The 20758-nt window shown below is 37.2% G+C and overlaps 1 protein-coding gene across 2 annotated transcripts; it reads left to right on the forward strand.

The window, feature by feature from the left end:
• The first annotated feature begins 715 nt into the window (after positions 1–715).
• Positions 716–20462, forward strand: LOC108340404 (uncharacterized). Of its 2 annotated transcripts, none has more exons than XM_017577768.2 (5): positions 716–1117; positions 8965–9235; positions 9986–10087; positions 15537–16021; positions 19894–20462. In XM_017577768.2, the coding sequence occupies exons 2-5, from the start codon at positions 8986–8988 to the stop codon at positions 20263–20265; spliced, it is 1209 nt and encodes a 402-aa protein (XP_017433257.1). In that variant the 5' UTR covers positions 716–1117; positions 8965–8985; the 3' UTR covers positions 20266–20462. The 2 variants fall into 2 exon arrangements, with proteins under 2 accessions (XP_017433257.1, XP_017433255.1); XM_017577766.2 differs by having other exon boundaries at positions 718–1117; positions 9929–10087.
• The last annotated feature ends 296 nt before the right edge of the window (positions 20463–20758 follow it).

Raw genomic sequence — 20758 nt, forward strand, 5'->3', positions numbered from 1 at the left:
ATCTTATTTTTACCGAATTTGTAACATTCTTTGGGATGTCAGTAAGTAAAAATTTTAAAATTGTAATACCATAAAATAATTTCCATTTATTACAAAAGAAAATTTCAAATAGAATAATTAATTCAAAATAATCCATAAATTTCCTAACACTCAATTATCTCGTCACACTGTATATAGTTGTCTGTATTATAATATACTCCATATAATGACATGAATTATACAATCATCACATAAATACAACAAACAGACACATGGATGAGTTAATTAAGAATCAAAATAACATAACCTACAAGTGTTAAATATTTTTCACAATATTAACACAGTAACATGCCAAGAACTCAAACAAGGTTACACTATATTAACCCAAACTAGGAATCTATCTTCCTCCACCTTTTTAACATAATTAATTTGTTCGAGTCATAAAACTTAGTTATTAGAATATCTTTGAGATAATATTTAATTTTAGTACAATATAATTAATTTACTAGAATTTATGAGGGTGAAGTAAAAGTCTTGTTTTCAGGTAATATATAATGAGTATATATCAATGGTTTGCATTAAAAATATATAAAATATGATGTATTAAAAATATATAAAATATGATGATTGCAAAATAAAAATTAGTTAAAATAATATTACATAGTTATAAAAATAATGATTTGAGTTTGGTGGTATGTGTTGAGTGTTGTCTGCGTTTGAGTGCTGAGATCAATAGTACTGTGTTGTGTTATGTTTTTCGTTGTTGGTTTTTTTTTTGCACAGAATTGGGCTTCTTTTGGTTGGGTCACGAAACCCATTTGTCTTACCACGAGAGCGGGAGAGGAGGCGAAGGTGAGAGTCTCCGAGAGAGGAACATTGGAGCAAACCCCAATCCTCTTCTTCCTCAATTTTCGTCTGCTCTTCAAACTCGAATGAAAACCACCACCATTCTTCCCACTTTGTTTTCTCTTTTGCTTCAAAACCCGTAAACCCTAGGATAAAGGGGGAAGCAACCCAGAGTGTAGAGCATCGGAAAACAAAGGCGAATCGTGAGCAATCGAGAGCGTGGAAGTGGAGAGCGAGAGGTGTTCAAAGAGTTTCGCGTCGAGGGTTTTAGCGTGAGGAGAATTCTTACCAGGTATGGGGAGCTAGTCTGTTTTGTTGTTTAGATAAAATTTATCTGTGAAATTGGTGTTTATCTGCGAAATTGGTGCTTGTTGTTTGTTACTTGTCTCCTTATGTTGGGTTGTTCTAGAACTACGCACTTTTTTAGTTCAAAATGAAAGAGAAAGGTGATGAGGAAAAATTGGGTTTACACTTCTGAACATGGTTGGGTTTGTTTTTCTGCTGTAGGTTGAGGGTGTTATAGAATAAAAATGAGCCTCAAAACTGAATGTGTCTATTTCGGTGTTCTTGCTCTTCACTCTTGTCTGGCGAGTAGGATTTGTGTTATTTTTATTAAGTGGTTAAATTATGAAATTTGTGATTCTGGAAAATAGGAGTTCTAGGTGTTTTTTTTTTATTGTTCACTTGGACACATCTTTTTGATGTCTTTGACCATGCTATTGGAATGATAACACTCCCTGGTTGTCTGATTCATTGTTTCTAATTCATGTACACGTTAGGAAACAAGGGGAATCATATTTTTCAGATTTATTTATGTTACTAGTCTTGAAAATATTAGGTGCATAATTTTCTGCAGTAGTTCAATTCATAATTGAGATAAAGTGTACAACTAGCCTTCTTTTAGTTTGGCAAACTGATATGAGCCTGAGTAGGACCTTGTGTTGCTTTTTTAATATGTTTTTATGAATGTTTTTGGTGAAAACTTTTATTAAGTATATAATATAAACAATATAAATATTAGAGAGATTTAAACTTCTATCCACATCCACCAACCCTCTAACTCAAATACAAAACTCAACAGGCAACAATAAGTTTAATCGTACATTATCAAGCATCCAACTAAACATATCCAATCAGTTTAATCGTTCATTATCAATTCCAGAATAATGATATCCTAACAATCTGAACTCTTACACTAGTTCAAACAGCATTGTGCCTCATTTTATTTTATTATTTATTTATTTTTTATAAATCATACAACGTCAATTGACAATCTACATGCACACTACCAATATTGAGGTACACACAAATCAAAATATATTCTCATGGTATTAGCTTAATCTACAACAGTTCTAATCACCCAATCACCACATAATAGCAAGCATATATTTCTGGTATCATTTGGATCACATATGACACTCTTTCAAAAATAAAGTAAATTCTACAAGGCTTCTAAGACTATAGGCAATGTCAAACAGTTTGAGTTTATATTTCACGTCATGTGTACCCACATGTCATTAATTATTAGTCTAAAAGAACTCTAATTAACTTAAACATAGCAACACATAAAGTCTTAACCCTTAAAAAGTTCCAAACAGCAAAGTACACAAGGTTTCCCGTCATTACTAGACATTGTATTTATAGAGTATACAGTTTAAATTTTACAGGACAGCCATTCTAGTTCTATCAGCTAAAACATGCATATAACGATTACAGTGATGCACTTAGGTTCCTTCAACTAGTAGCAATCAGATTTTAAATCACCGAACTCAACGAAAAAACACAAGTAATTACTTCATCCAAGTTGTTGTTCCATATTTACACTAAGAATTAGTCTCACTCATGCATAACAGAGCCACCAACCCAAATGTTCATGCAGAATAGAGTCACCAAACTCAAATGTTCACGCAACCCATATGCTTAAATAAAATAGCTAAAGCTATAACACAACTGTTGAATATAGTGAAAAACTATATTTAAATTAATCCCTCTTGTGTAAAATACACACATAGGGTTCTCTATTTATAATAGAAGAAATATGGGCTAAGCCCAAAATACAAATGAGAAATAATAACAAACCAACTAAAAGATAAAAGATAATATATCTAACACTCCCCCTCAAGCTGGAGCATACAAATTGTATGAACTAAGCTTGGAATAGATGAACTCAGTGTTAAACTAGATGATTTGTCTTCAAGAGTGTGAGGCAAACATAGATGAACTAACAACAGCTTGTGAAACTTCAACTTCAAAAGTAGATGAAGGAAAGCAGTGGTGGACAATGACAATCTGCAAGGACTGATTCCCAATCAATGATGGATGAGTGACGGGATCAACAGTGGTAACTGAAAGCTAAGAGCTACAAAACTGCAGGGACTACACTAAATTCTCATCAATGATGGATGGGTGACGGGATCAACAGTAGTAGCTGAAAGCTAAGAGCTACAAAACTGTAGGGACTACACTAAATTTTCATCAATGATGGATGGGTGACGGGATCAACAGTAGTAGCTGAAATCTACAAAACTGCAGGGACTACACTCATATATATGTGACTTGACTTGCAGTGTCTTGGAAACGTACTCCCCCTCAGTGTGAACGGCGGAAATGTGGAATATCACAGTTGCTGGACCACTAAAACAAAACAAAATATTAAGCTACAATGCTGAAACAAAGACATCAAAGATCTAAAGATACGTTGGAGATCCAAAATTCTTTGCTGGACAACTCCCAAGTGGTGATACTTAGCCGTGTATCACAAGAAGATCGGTCTAAACTCTAGCCCAAGAAGAACTGACGCAGTTGTGTCTGTCTGAGGCAGTAGCGACTACAGCGGCGGTTGACTGCTATAAAACTGTAGGGACTAAATTGCCATCACTGACTGATGGGGCCTGTAGTGGCTGGAAGCGACAAAACTACAGGGACTGCCATCACTAACTGATGAGGTGATGGGGGCCTACAGTTGTTGGAAGCATACGGCGCCTGGACAACGGCAAACAGCGCCTGGACAGCGGCAAACGGCGCCGAATAGCGGCAAACGGTGCCGAATAGCGGCAAACGGTGCCGAACAGCGGCAAACGGTGCCGAACAGCGGCAAACGGTGCCGAACAGCGGCAAACAGTGCCGAACAGCGCCAAACAGTGCCGAACAGCGCCAAACAGTGCCGAACAGCGGCAAACAGTGCCGAACAGCGGCAAACAGTGCCGAACAGCGGCAAACAGTGCCGAACAGCGGCAAACAGTGCCGAACAGCGGCAAACAATGCCGAATAGCGGCAAAAGACGCCTGGACAGCGGAAAAACGGCGTCGGACAGCGGCAAAACGGCGCTGGAAAAACGAAGATGGCAGCAATGGCTGCTCTGAGGGTCTGAACAGAGAGAGGAGGTCCAGACGACGGCTATGGAGGTGTCGCGGAGACTTTCCGGTGGCCAGAGGGCGGCGCGTGAGCTGTACGCGCCTGTTTGCAGCGAACATAGAAGCGGCGCGTGGCGGAGCGTGGGGAAGAATCAGACGCCGGCACCGGTGGGGTTGGTCGTCGCGTGAAGAGGCGAACCAGATCCAGTGGTCGCCGGACGGAACTGTGACGGTGGCCGGCGACAAGGCGGCGGCGGACTGGTCGGAAAGAAGCGCTGCGTGGCGGCGCGTGACTGAGAGGTGGCTCTCGAAACCGGCGTGGTTGGCCGTCGCTCGAAGAGACGGTCCAGATCCGCAGGTCACCCGTCGAATCTGTGACGGTGGCCGGCGGCGGCAGCGGCGGCGACGGTGGCCGGAGTTAGCAGTGACGGCAGCGGAAAGTGGCGGCGACAGCAGTGGCACACTGGGTCTGGACTGGTGCTGACTGTGGCAGAGATTTAAGAAGAAAAATGGACTGCCCACTGAAATTTTAGGGGCTGCCGGCCGCCATGGCCGCCGGCAGACAGCAGAGACCACCAGAAGAGGATCAGAGAACTTGCTCTGATACCATGTTGAATATAGTGAAAAACTATATTTAAATTAATCCCTCTTGTGTAAAATACACACATAGGGTTCTCTATTTATAATAGAAGAAATATGGGCTAAGCCCAAAATACAAATGAGAAATAATAACAAACCAACTAAAAGATAAAAGATAATATATCTAACAACAACCAACCCAAAGCATCCCTTAGAACACCAAAATCCATTCATCAGCAACATTATACACATAAGATACATTCATCCCCTAACAGATTACACAACAGGTTTTATCACAGATTTACCCTACAACCATATTATACTAGAGCACTACAGCACATAATTTACACCGTCACACATTTCAGATTGAAAATAAGGTTTTGATATGCATAATATTGGTAGTGTGCATGTAGATTGTCAGGTTTTATCACAGATTTACCCTACAACCATATTATACTAGAGCACTACAGCACATAATTTACACCGTCACACATTTCAGATTGAAAATAAGGTTTTGATATGCATAATATTGGTAGTGTGCATGTAGATTGTCAATTGACGTTGTATGGTTTATAAAAAATAAATAAATAATAAAATGAGGCACAATGCTGTTTGAACAGTATAAAAGTTCAGATTGTTAGGATATCATTATTCTGGAGTTGATAATGAACGATTAAACTGATTGGATATGTTTAGTTGATAAGAATTGATGGGGTAGGACCGATGCTATTCACATTATGGGTGCCATTATTATTGTTATCCTGGATGGGTGATTAGTCTTGCACATGATATGAAATCAACTGCCACCATAATCCCTGAATCTGTTGAGCTTAATTAGAAGTATTGGTTGCTGTCATGTGGGCATATGGGAAAGGGTTAAAATGATTGAACTTACTTAAATATCTACCTATTGATTTTATCCGTTGCTTCTGAATGGGTGCTATTGGTGCGAAAATAACACTGTTTGAAATTGGTTAAAAATATAGTAGTTGTTGTATAGTTGCAGTATTGCCATAATCTAGTGGTTATAAAAATATAGTGGTTATAATCTAGTGGAATATATATGTATAAAATTGTACTGGACGCTGGTTTGTTATGATTGGTGTAGAGATGAATGATTTATAGTTGTTATACATGCTTTACTACTGTCTGAATTAAGTTCAGATTTGGTCTGTTGTGATACCATGAAATTTAATCTAATGGTGATGGTAGCGTATGGATGTGTGATGATTTGATGTTGAACCGTTTACCATGGCACAGTGATGTTTTCAAATTGTTTTAGAGAGTTGATGGTTGTTTTAAATCTCTCTGATGTGCATTACTTGTGCTATATATATATTGGTTGATGTTGGTATGACTGTTATGGCACGTTGAGTACTATTTTGTACTTAAATAGAGTGATTGTTTGGCCTTATATTAGTTGATGTTGACTGTTGCTTGTTAGCCTTTTTATCGAGTTAGCTGTCTCTAGTTAGGTTGAATGGTATGTTTGGATATTGAGAAATTAGACAGGTTTGTCTATAAGACACACTGTTGATTTGAGAGATACCTAGAGAGCTAACCTTGGTTGGTATAAACGTAAGAAGTGGTCTAGAGAGTTGGGTATGAAACCCTTATTTATGTGTAATACTGTTTTAGGTTTGTTCTAACCTAACTAAAGGTTCCTTGAATAATGGGTTGCTGATATATGAGTAAAGTTGACTTGGGAATGTACTTAAAGTTAAATTGAATTATATTTTAAGTTGTATTGATGTATCAATTTAGGTAATGGGTGTTGAATTATGTTTTAACTGTAACCAGGGCATAAATGTTGGTTTGGGACCTTTATTTGGTTAATATATTTAAAAAAAAAATCTGTTCACTATTGTTAGTTGTATTTTAAATTGTATAAGGGGGAGGAAAGCTGAACTAGGCGCTGGTTCAATGGAAATATAGTACATAAATTCTAGTTGAGACAATATAAGTTGTTTCAATGTATTGTAATTATAAGAGATTGAATTATCTAGAGTCTGGGTGCTGATTAGTTAGTAAATTTTACAAGAAATTAGGTTGGTTTGTGTCTTAATGTAAATGGAAAAATTTTATGGCAGGCTAGGTGCATTAAATATAGCTATGTGTAATGGATCATGGTTGTGTGAATGAATTACAAGTTGTCAAATTGTTTGATATTACTTATCTGTTTAAATTGTAAAGAGTACTATGTGATCATAAGTTGGTAGGTTTGAATTGGATATTAAATGAATGTCTCAGCTCACCCATACTTGTTTGTTTGCTTGTTTATGTATGTGCCTATGCAATGATCGTATAACGTTTGTTTGCTCAAATAGGAATGCAAATGATTCTAGAGTCGCTATTTGACGAGAGAGAGGATCTACGATGTAAATTTTATAATGAGTTTTAAAAATTTATAGGAATAATGTATAAGTCGTAATCAACATTTTACTTATTTGAGATATGAACAATTATATTTAAAGTTATAATAAATTAAGTTTCTTTGAAATCCTCAAACTTTATCTTTGCTGCAATTTCTTTAGTACTGGATACACTTTACTTAAACTGTAATAAGTTTTCTTGTAATAAATTTTTCAATTTATTATCGATCTTTTCAAATTTTAATTTTTCCGCATTTTCGTGACATTCAAATTAGGGGTGTTATAGTTACAACTTTCTTGGTTAGTCTTGGGTCACCTCTGATCATAACCTCTTTCTCCCCATGGCCAAAACTCATGGTTAAGTTTCTCGAGTTGATTTTAACTTCCCTAATGATGCCAGCTAGGTTACCCCTAAAATCAAATCCACACCGCCTAGTTCAAACAAATAAAATTTCTCTTTCATCTCCAAACCTTCCAACATCAATGGAATGTTGTGACAACATCCACTTGTGATCTTCTTAAAGCCATCTCCTAAATAAACTTTATAGGGAGGTGTTTCTCCCACCACCAAGCTTAGCTCAGCCACCAGATTATCGATCAACACTAACACGCGTCTCCCTTTCACCCACCCTTTCAACTTCATTGTATTGGACTGTGTCAGGCCCCTTGCCGAGAAAATAGAAAGTTCCATTTGCCTCTGTTCCATCTCTTTTTCCTCTTGCCCTTCATCTTCCTCCTCATCCTCAGCCATGATCAAAATCCTAATATTCTTTTCTGGACACTTGTGGCCTGGACTGTAAGGTCCACCATAGTGAAAACATCTTCTTTCTTCCCTTCTTCGGATGTATTCTCGGTATGGCAGATTCCTTATCCACCTGCTTCTATTATCTCCTGCTGAATTACTTCCTATCTTGGAACTCACTATGGCATTAGCACCTTCTTTCCTTGCAATGATTGTTACTCGTAGTGCCCTATCCACTCCTTGCTCCTCTGTACACTTCTGTTCTGGACACAGCCCCAGTCCCTCCTTGATAACCAAGTTACTCTCCACATTGCATCGAATCCAGTGTTTCATGAGAGAACTAAACATATAGAAATTGATTGTCATTTTGTTCATGAAAAGTTGTTGACAAAAGAAATATATACCGAGTTTGTTGGATCAAATGACCAACTCGCAGATTTGTTGACGAAGTCATTTATGGGACCTCAGATTTAGTTTATTTGTTCTACGCTTGGTACATACAATTTGTATACTCCAACTTGAGGGAGGAGTGTTAGAATAATTATATCTATGTATCATCATTAAGCCTAGGCAAGGTGTACTCTATTAGATCATTTATTAGATGTACCTAGTTCTGTACCTAGGAGTCTAGTGTAGTCCCTTACTATTCCATGTACTCTTGTATTTTCATTATAAATAGAAGACAGTGAGAGGGATTTCTTAAGCCCTCTAGATATATATTTTCTATTCCAATCTCAAGTATAAGTGTACTCGAATTACACATATAGGCAAACTTTCGATTTAATGTTGAACTGTAATGATATTTGTTTTTTCTTTATTTAACTAAAAACCTATTTTAAAGGACTCTGTTGTGTTGTGGAATTGTAATCAACGAAAAACCTGAGTTACCTCCATCTTTGATACATCACTATTGACTGCCACTGTGAATCCTGCTGACGCTGTCCGTCCTCCACACTTGCAGCCGCAAAACTCTTGTGAGAGATGCTGCGTTTTTCTCTCCAAACTAAACCAAAATGGAGTGTAGCTACCATTTCTAATTACCAAAACCTTATCATTGATATTAATAATTTTGTTATTATCATTATTTGTGCAGTGAAAGAGACGAAGGATAGAAATGGATCTTCTGTGGAATGCTTATTCTAATGTCTCAGATGACGAAGAACAACCCAAACGGCAAAGACTATCATCCTCTTCCTCTAATCTGCCAAAACGACATCTTCCTTTGCTGTCTCCTCCTTTATTTCACCGAACGCAATCTCCCATTCCGGGAAGTTATATATCAAAACGACAACGCGCTCTGATGGGTCCCACCCCTGTCCCTCTTCTTGATCCCGTTCCTGTTCCATCTCCCGTCATGCTACCAGGTATTCATCACTTTTTCTTTAACCTTTTTGCGTAGTCCAAATTGAACTGTTTTTTTTTTTATTGACCTTTTTTCTAATTAGCATACTGTTTGAGTGCTACTTCATTCTCATTAAAATTTCATGGAATTTCATTCAATTATTGAATTATGATCGGAGTAGTCAATTCCAAATAGCTGCGCTGTAAGAGTGATATAGCGTGATAGTGGTATAACGATATTATAAACCTTAAACCCTTAACATAGTTTATGCCGCTGAAAGATAAAGTAGAAAAAAAAATTTAGCAAGAACTGAAGAGAATTCACTGTTGTTTAAACTCTTTTAGAGAGATTCTACACAGAACAGAGAAAAAAGAAGTAGAAAATTAGTTGAAGTATGCAAACTGGCTGGAGAAGAGATGGGTCTTTGTAAACTGCGGAGAAGCAGTGCATGGATGCTAGAAATTGGATGGAAAAAGCAACGATGTGGTCATGTGTAGCAGTGAGTGGTGCTAGAAATGGGTGGGTGCTAGATAGTACTGAATATAAATTATGTGCATCTTATTTCTATAAGTATAACAGCTATATTTTGTGATATGTCTGTACTATAATTATAAGAGTAGTCAATTGCATCCTAAGGTGTTGCATGTTTTAATGGTTGTATATTAATCTTTGATATAGACAACTGCTCTGACCTTTTCTTGTTCGCACAACTTAGGTAGTATCTCAGTTACTGATGTACACCATAATATTTTGTCATTGTTGAAAAGTAAAGCAAAGGATCATCAAAGCCAAAACCTGATATCTGAAAAGCTATCTGCAACTTTATCCGGGCATACTAGTGCAGTCAATGCTATACATTGGTCATCAACTCATGGTATGCTCTCTTTGTTGACAAACTCTTCCCTTGTATTGTATGTGTTATATGCTACGGTCTTAATAAGGAATGATTTTCCTCAGTTGTTTCTTGTTGATTGTTATAAATAGAGAAGATTAGGAGAAATCTCCCTTGTGTTCTTTGCATACACATAGGGTAGTTTATTTATAATGTAAGATATGGGCCAAGGCCCTTAATACAGAATGGGCTGAGCCCAATTAACATAAACACACATCTTAACATCTAACACTCCCCCTCAAGCTGGAGCATATAAATCATATGTTCCAAGCTTGTTACAAAGATAGTTAATTCTAGGTCCTCGTAAGGATTTAGTGAATATGTCTGCCAACTGGTTACTTAAGTTAACAAACTCAGTCTTGATATCTCCGGATATGATTTTTTCTCGAATAAAATGACAATCAACTTCAATGTGCTTGGTTCTTTCATGGAAGACAGGGTTAGAGCTAATATGGAGAGCAGCTTGATCATCACATATAAGTGTGATGTGAGTGACATCTCCAAATTTCAATTCACTAAGTAATTGTTTAAGCCACACAAGCTCGCAAGTAGCTGATGCCATAGCTCTATATTCTGCTTCTGCGCTGGACCTTGCCACAACACTTTGTTTCTTACTTTTCCAAGATATCAGGTTGCCACCAATAGAGACACAATATCCAAAAGTAGACCTCCTATCAGAAGGAGAACCAGCCCAATCAGCATCTGAATAGCAAACGATTTTTGTATCGTTGTTAGGACCATATAGCAAACCTTTTCCAGGTGATCCTTTAATATACTTCAGTATGCGAACAACAGCATCCCAATGGTTTTCACATGGGGAGTTTAGGAATTGGCTCACCATGCTAACTGCGAAGGAAATGTCAGGACGCGTAACAATAAGATAGTTTAATTTACCAACTAATCTTCTGTACCGTTCAGGATCTGAGAAAGGCTCCCCCTGATTTGGTAGGAGTTTGATGTTAGGATCCATAGGTGTCTCAACAGATTTAGAGTTCATTAACCCTGTTTCCTCCAAGATGTCTAAAGCATTCTTCCTCTTAGATATGACAATACCAGTGTTGGATTGTGCTACTTCAATACCAAAAAAGTACCGGAGTTTGCCAAGATCTTTGGTTTGAAAATGATGACAAAGGTGCTGTTTCATCTAAAAGATGCCAAGATAGTCACTTCCTGTGAGAACAATGTCATCGACATACACTATTAAGTAGATACATCCAGCACTTGAGTGGCGATAAAACACTGAATGATCCGTTTCATTGCGAGACATACCAAATTGTTGAACAACACAACTGAATTTACCAAACCAGGCCCGAGGAGACTGTTTTAGGCCATATAAGGATTTGCGAAGACGACATACCAATCGAGATGACTCCCCCTGAGCAACAAAGCCGGGCGGTTGCTCCATATAAATTTCTTCATCCAAATCACCATTAAGGAAAGCATTTTTGACATCAAGTTGGTAAAGAGGCCATTGTCGAAGAGCGGCCATGGCAATGAAAAGGCGAACAGAGGTCATTTTTGCCACTGGAGAAAAAGTATCACCATAATCCAAACCAAAAATCTATGTGTAGCCTTTGGCAACCAGTCGAGCTTTCAGACGATCAATTGTGCCATCAGGGTCAACCTTGATAGCATACACCCACCTGCAACCAACAACAGACTTTCCAGATGGCAATTGGACAAGCTCCCAAGTTCCACTTTTCTGTAAAGCACTTAATTCATCCAGCATGGCTTGACGCCAGCCAGGATGAGTTAAGGCATCACCCACAGACTTGGGAATTGACACAGAAGAAATGGATGAGAGACATGTGTAAAAAGATGGAGATAATATGTGGTAACTAAGAACAGTATAATGGGGGGAAGGGTTACGGGTAGAGCGTATACCTTTACGAAGGGCAATGGGCAGGTCAGACTCATTTGCTGGAGCCGGAGGAGACACAGGAAACGACATTGGAAGTGAGTCATGAGAGAGACGATTGCGACGACTATACCCCTGAAGTGGTGGTGGTGAAGGACGATCCTGTGGTGAATGAGAGTCTAAAGAAGGAAGAGGCAAAATGGATGGAGCATCACGGGGAGGATCACAAAAAATAGGAATATCAACAGTAGCAAGTGGAGGTACAGAACTAGAAGATAAATGTGAAAATTAAAAAAAAGATTCATCAAAAGTGACATCAGCAGAGATAAAATGACGATTGAGGGAAGGGGAAAACACTTATAGCCCTTTTGTGACCGTGGAAATCCTAAGAAGACACATTTGTGAGATCTAGGAGACAACTTATCAAGACCAGGACTAAAATCATGAACAAAACATGTAGACCCAAAAACTCTAAGAGGTAATGGATATAGAGGGTCTTGAGGAAATAAGATAGAATGAGGGATTTTGTTATCTAGGATTGAAGATGGCATGCGGTTTATAAGATAACATGCAGTGAGAATTGCATCACCCCAAAAACGCGAGGGTACTTGACCATGAATTAAAAGTGTACGAGTTGTTTCAATAAGGTGTCTATTCTTGCGCTCAGCCACCCCATTTTGTTGAGGAGTATAAGCACACGAGGTCTGGTGAAGAATGCCATGAGAAGCCATAAAATGTTTAAACGATTGAGAAAGGTATTCACGGCCATTATCACTGCATAAAGTTCGAATAGAAACCCCAAACTGTGTTTTTATTTCATTGAAAAATGATTGGAAAATAGGAAACAACTCAGAACGATTCTTCATTAAAAACAACCAAGTACATCTGGAATAGTCATCAATAAAGGTAACAAAATACTGAAAACCTAAAGTGGACTTAACACGACTAGGTCCCCAAATATCAGAATGAACCAATGAAAAGGGAGACGACGCTCATTGTGAGACACTACGAGGAAAGGAACTACGAGTATGCTTTCCTAACTGACAAGACTCACACGGCAAACTTGATAATTTCGACAACCTCGGAACAAGTTGCTGTAGTCTGGCAAGACTAGGATGACCGAACTGAGCATGAAGAAGGGATGGTGACTCCATGATTACGCCAACATGTGGAGAAGGGCGGAGATGATATAGGCCATAAGACTCACATCCTGGGCCAATCATGTGTTTCGAACTCCGGTCTTGCAACCAAACAGAATCTTTGGTAAATGAAATACAATTAAGGGTACGAGTTAGACGACTTATGGACAATAAGTTGAAGGGAGACCCAAGGACATAAAGTACATTATCAATGGATATAGACGGAAAAATATGAATAGTACCAACACCATGAGATGAGACTCTAGACCCATCCGCCATTGTTACCGAGGGTAAATTATTCGGACATGACAAGGAAGAAAACAAAGACTTGTTACCAGTGATATGATCGGTGGGGCCTGAGTCAAGAACCCAAGGTCCGAGGGAGTGAGAGTGAGTCAGACCAACAAAAGGTGTACCTGTACGTGCAACAGATGCAGATGTAGTGGAACTAGAGTGCTGACGATCCTCATACCATCTGAGAAATTCGTGAAAGATTGCAGGGTTTTCTACGGTATTAAATGAAGTAGGATGGTCTGCAGACGATGATCGGAGAGGTGGATCAGAATTAGCCATTGCTACAGGTCGAGGAGGACGTCCATGAAGCGCATAACATCTATCAATTTTGTGGCCTAACTTGCCACAGTGGTTACATTTTGGACGTCCTTTACCTGGCTTGCGAGACCGACTTCGATCATCACGTTGGGCAGCCATAACTGAGGAATCATCAGTATGAGAAGGTGTCTCAGTGACTGGTTTGCTCGGTATACGCAAGAGAGCAGAACAAGTAGAAGTAAAGTTGGGTATGACAGGAGAACCCAAAATCTAATCACGGACATGAGAGAAATCATCAGAGAGTCCGTATAATGCCAACAACATGAAGAACTTTGATCGTTGTTCCAGTTCTTCAGCAGGAGTGGAAGTAGGAGGTAATAGCTCATTAAAATCATGAAGAAAGGCATGAACTTTACCCAAATATTCTGCCATGGGACCAGGACTGCGCGGACCAATAACAGTGAATAGGTCCTGACAAACACCATAAAGACGCTGAGTGTCATTTGTGTATAATAACTTCGCTTGTGTCCATACTTTTGAACATGTTTCATATGATCGAAACATTTGTTTCAGTGAGGAGTGAATGGTGGACTTTATGACAATGCATAATTGGGCATCAATTTTCATCCAGCGGGAAGTGTCATCTGTGGTAGCAGTAGTCACATTTTGAGTAAGGTGATTTACGTATCCCTGACTCTTCAACCAAAGTTTGATGTCGGATGCCCAATTGCATAATTTGTGCCATCTAACTTGTCAATGGACAAGTGTACATTCACATAATTGGTGTATATTGAGGGATCAGAAGATGAGCCACCAACAGAGGTGTTTGTAGACGAGGAAGACGCCATGGAGAGGGAGAAACCCTAAAAATCCAAAGTGCTTCGATTGACGCAACGACCACAAATCCAGAAAGAGGGCGAGGAGGCGATTACGACGGTCCTGATCGGCGGCGGAACTCTCCGGCAACGCTCCGGCACGTGCGGCGGCACCAGCGACTGTTGCGGCGGCGCGTGGCGGCGCTCGGGTGGTCCGTTCGCCGCGATCTTTGCACCACGGTGGTCGCCCGGCCGAGACGATTCCGATGGTGTGGTCGTCGGTCGATTCTGGAACTCCGTCGGCGGCGGCAACTAATGTTGATAAAGGTAAAGCAATTCCAAAATTACGCTCCAATATCTTTCTGTCATTTAGAATTATCCCCACACTTTTCTTTCATTTCCAAATAGAAATTAGATCATTTTTTTGAAATGAAAGAAAGAGACCAATATACTGAAATAGAAAAAAATAAGTTTTCCAAAGGAACTTGCTCTTGTACTGAAAATTTGTCGTTGATAACAAAGATCAGGCCATTTTTTCTTTTTCATTTAATATGATTCTTTATTATGTTTATTTTATTATACAAAATAAAGTGACCGAAAATGAATATGACTTTAAGAATCATTATTTTAGAAATTCTTAAATCCTAGATTATTTTGATGTGTCACGTAAATTCTTTTCTTTTTTTTGTTTCCGAGGTAATCTTGTTATATTGCCTTTGCTTTGAACGGTATATTATTCTTTTGAATCCAGTACCAACTAGCATCATCCCCCTAAAACAATGTTTTCCTTTAGACCTTTCAACAAATCTATGCGACCCCGGAGAGCACCTTTTGATAAATCTCTAGCAGTTTCTTGAAAACTTGCTTCAGATAAAACTGTATTCAAAGATGTTTTTGTGATTATTTTTAATTTAATTTTGATGTGTAAAGCGTTCACAGCTAGAATAAATTTAAAATTGAAGTATTGAAAAGTGTTGTCTATATATATGTGTATGAGAGAAAGTGTAAGAGAGATATACTTATTATATATACACTAGGGTTTATTGTTCATCAGTGTTAGCTTACAGCTCACCTACTTGCATCTGCTGGGATGGATCACACAATTTTCATATGGAATGTATGGAGCAGAAATCAGAAGAAAGCGTGTATGCTAAACTTCCACAATGCTGCAGTCAAAGATGTGAAATGGTCTCCGCAAGGCCACTTTCTACTTTCTTGTGGATATGATTGCACGACAAGATTGGTCGACGTTGAAAAGGGATTGGAGACTCAGGTTTTCAGAGAAGATCAAATTGTTGCAGTTATAAAGTTCCATCCAGACAATTCAAATATCTTCCTTTCTGGAGGTTCAAATGGCCATATCAAATTGTGGGATGTCAGAACGGGCAAAGTAGTTCATAATTATAATCGAAATTTAGGTCCAATTCTCGATCTTGAGTTCACAATGAATGGGAAGCAATTCATTTCTTCTTGTGATGTATCTCAAAGTAATATCAGTGAGAACGCTATTATTGTTTGGGATGTTTCAAGGGAGGTACCATTGTCTAACCAGGTGAGAGAATTCTATGTACTATCTTTCATATCGTGTTGTTACTGTTCATGTTATTACCAAATTGCTGTGAAGTGTGTGTATTGTTAGTTTAATCAGCGTTACTTGTATTGATTATAACTCTTGAATCAATAAGTCATCCTAGAGGGAATAGAATAACACAGATAGTCTCGTAAAAGTTATAGCCTGCAAGTTCTATGTTCTAAAACCAGCCCGTGATTGAGTCATTTATATTTTTAATGATTCAACTATGGCCAAATTGTAGTCAAACTGTAATTAATATTTAATTTATGCACACTTTTATGTCTTTTAATATTAATAATATTGACATTAATTATGAAACTTTTAACGTTTTAGCACTCCTATATTTTTAAACCTATAGGTAATCCTGGTGAGTTTTACAAAGTAGGTTTAGTCTAACTCAATTTTACAAAATTAGTTTGTCATATACTATATTAGACAATATCTAGTTGATGTGAGATTTGGATTTTTCCGACGGTGAGAATTTGGGATAGGGCTGTTGTTCTTGCTGTGCATTATCATCTAAAAATTGGAAATTAGATATAAGTGACTGCATGTTCAGAGAAAAACACATTTCATATCAACTATTTTTGTCATGAATAGTATGATTTATTACCAAATTTGTTTGGGATAGGTAACCAACACAATATATATTTGGTAAAAATTATAGGAGCAGAACAAGGCATAAAAACAGCCTTTCTAACAACTGAATCAGCAGATTCATATTTTACTTTAACTAAGTTTTCCCAAAGGGGGATATGATATATGTCTAAGAAACCTTGCTAGGATAGAATCTTTGATAGGATATGGAGAGTCTATGAGAGAAAGAGGAGAGGGAATAAGGAGGTTAGGAGCGTTAATGAAACATAACTGTAATAAAAGTTAGTGGCGGGAAAAGAGCTCTTATAAAATAGTTGGTGTATTCTTGTATGTTAGTTTTTTATATTTGGATTCTTTGTATAGACAGGACACATTTATCCTGTGGAGGGGGAACTTGGCTCCCTTGGAGGTTTTGGGTTGTAGAGATTGAAGAGTTAATAACAGAATTACTTTGTTTTACTATCTTTCTTCTTGTTTAGTGTGTGTTAGTGTGGATTTTAGATAGGTTTCCTACTCAGAATCCTATCAATCTTAATACCATATTATAGAAGTGGGGTTAATGGCTAACTAATCTTACTAGAAGAGGCTCTTGATAAGATCTGATACCATCTTATGAAATGGATTTAAAGCCTAACTTGATCTTATAAAATCAGTTTGTAAGGTTAGGTTCACACATCATTTATATATTATAATTTGATTATACTCTAGTTGATGTGAGGTATCCAATTGTCAATTGATTTTATTGCCCTATTCAAATGTGTATTAGCCTGATGTAAACTTTCTATCAATTATGGATTATGTGTGAAGGATTAGTGACAAAATAGGTCACGGAAGATGGTATCACTTCAATACAATGTTGAGAAAGAGAGAAACTAAGATGGAATATAATGAATTTTGTGTAGGGTACACACTTGTGTATTCTTATTTATAATGGAGAAGGGATACAATAATATGAACATAATCAATATCTTATAATGGGAAATATTTATGAATCTTTAAGGTACCAACCAAGTTGGGATGTCAGTGTTTCATTAGAGGGATGTCTAACATGAATTTTTAAAATAATAATAATGGGAATTATTGATATTTCCCTATCAAATCATATCTTATATCTCTATTTAATGTAATGAAATCATATCTCTAACACAATCAACTCATATCTCTAATACTCCCCTTAAGTTAGAGTATATGTATCATATGGGACAAACTTGTAACAAATCTCATCTACACTAGACCTCTTGAGAGACTAAGTAAACATGTGAACCAGTTGGTTGTTGAAGCTGACAAAGTAAGACAATGCTAGTAGATATTTTCAGAGATGACTTTCTCTTAGAGACAATCAATCTTCAATATGTTTTGTCCTTTTAATCATATATTTAACACTCCCACAAGTTGAAACACATGAATCATTTGAGTCAAGTTTGTTAAAAATGGTCAAAGGGTATGGCGATTGTGTAGTTGACTTGGTGGTTGTCAAAAAGCAAAAAATATCAAAGAACACAACCGCAATTGGAAATAAAAAGTGATCAAAGGACATGATAGTTGTCAAAAAGCATAAATTTCTGCCAGAAAGAAAAAATTGCTAAATGAAGATAGTGGCTACTGGAAAGGAAAAAAATGCTCAAGAGAGTGAGTCATGGCTTGGAAGCAAAAGTTCTTAGAAGGTATGGTGACTATTGGAGAGCAAAAATAGTTCTCACATAGCAAGGTGATGCCAACAACAATGATAATTTTCGTTGGTAGGAAAAACTCTAGAAGAAAAAAAAAAGTGAAAATAACTGAATAACGTCCATGGTTAAAAGTAATGACAGTTGGAAAAGGTATAGTGGAAAAGCAACTCACTGGTAAAACGGTGGTAAATATAATATTTGTAGGAAATCATTAGTTGTAAATAGTAGTTGTAGGAAAAATGTCGACAATAAACAATAACATTGATTGTAAATGGCTCATCCAAAAGTCGCTGTGAACAAATAAGCAGGCGTTTAACTGTGTGGTGGCAAAGAGCGTTGTATCTGGCATGAAAAGTTACAATAGGAAAAAACAGAAACCAGAAAACATATATGATTTCTAAAATATTTACTCCTACAACTAGTGGGTCCAAAAGGAATGCACAAATTTGAGTTTCCTTCTCATTAGAGTTGATACCCTCTTAAAAATTAGATTCTAAACCTAATCTATGGTCAAAATCAACTTGTCAGGTGCAATTTGTACATTTTTATGTACTATAATTTGGCCATATCAATAGTTGATAGGGAAGCTCCAATACACCCCCAATGTTTAGGACTATACATCTCCAAGTAGTATTACATATCCATCCCATCGGATCAACCCCTTCAAACGTAGGCATAAATGTGTGATACAGATGACATAAATAGACACTTTAGAAGAGTACAACAAATCAAGATCCTAATTAGAGATAGTAAATGTCCTAATTTACAGAACAGAGTGAAATAAAAACTGCTATGTACTCGGAGATTGTACTTCCTTAATTACATTAATCAGAATATTTTCTCCATAATTTAGCAAACAGCTGGATATAGGCTTTTCTATTCTTGTCTCGATACCCGATGGTATGAATACTCATACTCGGAATTTAATTCCTAAAAACATTTGAGTTTAAATGGAAGGCTCGAAAACTGCTAAGGAACATGTATTTCTACTCTCAAATCACTTAAGAAAACTAAGTTTTGTTAAGAGTCTTCTACTACTCTATAGCTGATGCATCTATTTGTTTATCGTGTTGCTTTCATTTTTTGAAATAATTAAGTTTAAATTGTTATTATATTTTCAAGTGAAGTGCTCATGTTTATATTGCAGGAAACAAAAAACTTAACATTGTCCTTGCATATTGGATTAAATTACGTTATCTACATTTTACTCATTTAAACTTGTCTCGCAGGGGTATCCTGACATTTTGTTAAATAATTAGATTTGTTGATGGTTGTTAAATATTAGGTGATAGCAGTAATGCAGCAAAGAAGCATGATTTTCACTGGTAACACTTCACAAATAGCTTAAAAAACCACTCTTTAATTTTCTTCCGATGACTTTCCATGATATAGTAAATCTGTGATCAAACTCAGGCCACTCTTTAATATCTATGATGCTTGCCACCTTTTGGTCGTTTGTGCTTATATGCATTTTTGGAGTATGCAATTCATCTCTATATATCATTTTGACCGTTTTTACATATAAACTTTGTTATGACTTGATGAATTTTAGACTTTAATTAGCTTATTATGCTCCTGAATCAGGTTTATGCAGAAGCTTATACATGTCCTTGCGTGAGGCTGCACCCATTTGATTCAATTTTTGTTGCCCAGTCAAATGGAAATTATGTTGCAATCTTTACTTCCACCCCACCTTACAGGCTCAACAAATATAAGCGATATGAGGGCCATGTGATCTCTGGGTTCCCAATCAAGTGTAATTTCAGCTTGGATGGGAAAAAACTTGCTTCTGGCTCTTCAGATGGTTCTATCTTCCTTTATGATTATCAGTCATCCAAAGTTGTGAAGAAAATCAAGGCCCATGATCAAGCATGCATAGATGTTGCCTTCCACCCCATTATACCTAATATTATTGCTTCATGCTCGTGGGATGGAAGTATTTTGGTATTTGAGTAGTGATACCTATTATCATCCCATTCCAGGGTAATCTTTAATTTTCCCAAAAGTCAATGGGCATGCATTTGGTTACTTCTAGAAAATGATTTGCTAGGAGAGTGGAAAACTCTAGCTTTCTCTTAGTCTAGGCAGCTGTTTCTTGTTTATTAGATACTGTGTGAATAATGAAACCTCTCACAAGTCAATGTTTTCTTAAATGTGTGCCTTTTACTGTTATACTGTGGATTTAATGTTTGATGCACTTATGTTACAACTACAGTGAATCATGGTGTAAATTGTTTAAAAAACAGTTTAAAGTATTCACCAGAAGTGAGAAATATTGGTAAACTATAATTAATGATGTGACAGATCATTTCGGAACTGTGTAGAAAGTTACTAACAATTGATGAAAATATAAATGCTGCTTCATTATCGGCCTTTAATTTTGTTGGTGAAGAACTGTTTTGGATAATTCAGTTACGATGTGTAAAGCTGCACAGAGATTTGTGTCGCC

The sequence above is a fragment of the Vigna angularis genome, chromosome 5 (assembly GCF_016808095.1).
Source record: "Vigna angularis cultivar LongXiaoDou No.4 chromosome 5, ASM1680809v1, whole genome shotgun sequence".
In the NCBI taxonomy this organism is placed as follows: domain Eukaryota; kingdom Viridiplantae; phylum Streptophyta; class Magnoliopsida; order Fabales; family Fabaceae; genus Vigna; species Vigna angularis.

Excerpts from the sequence above, each read along its gene's own strand:
- LOC108340404 (XM_017577766.2), top strand. The coding sequence starts at position 8,986 with ATGGATCTTCTGTGGAATGCTTATTCTAATGTCTCAGATGACGAAGAA. Across the intron at positions 9,236-9,928 it reads ATCTCCCGTCATGCTACCAG|GTAGTATCTCAGTTACTGAT; the intron begins GTATTCATCACT and ends CGCACAACTTAG. Across the intron at positions 10,088-15,536 it reads ACATTGGTCATCAACTCATG|CTCACCTACTTGCATCTGCT; the intron begins GTATGCTCTCTT and ends GTTAGCTTACAG.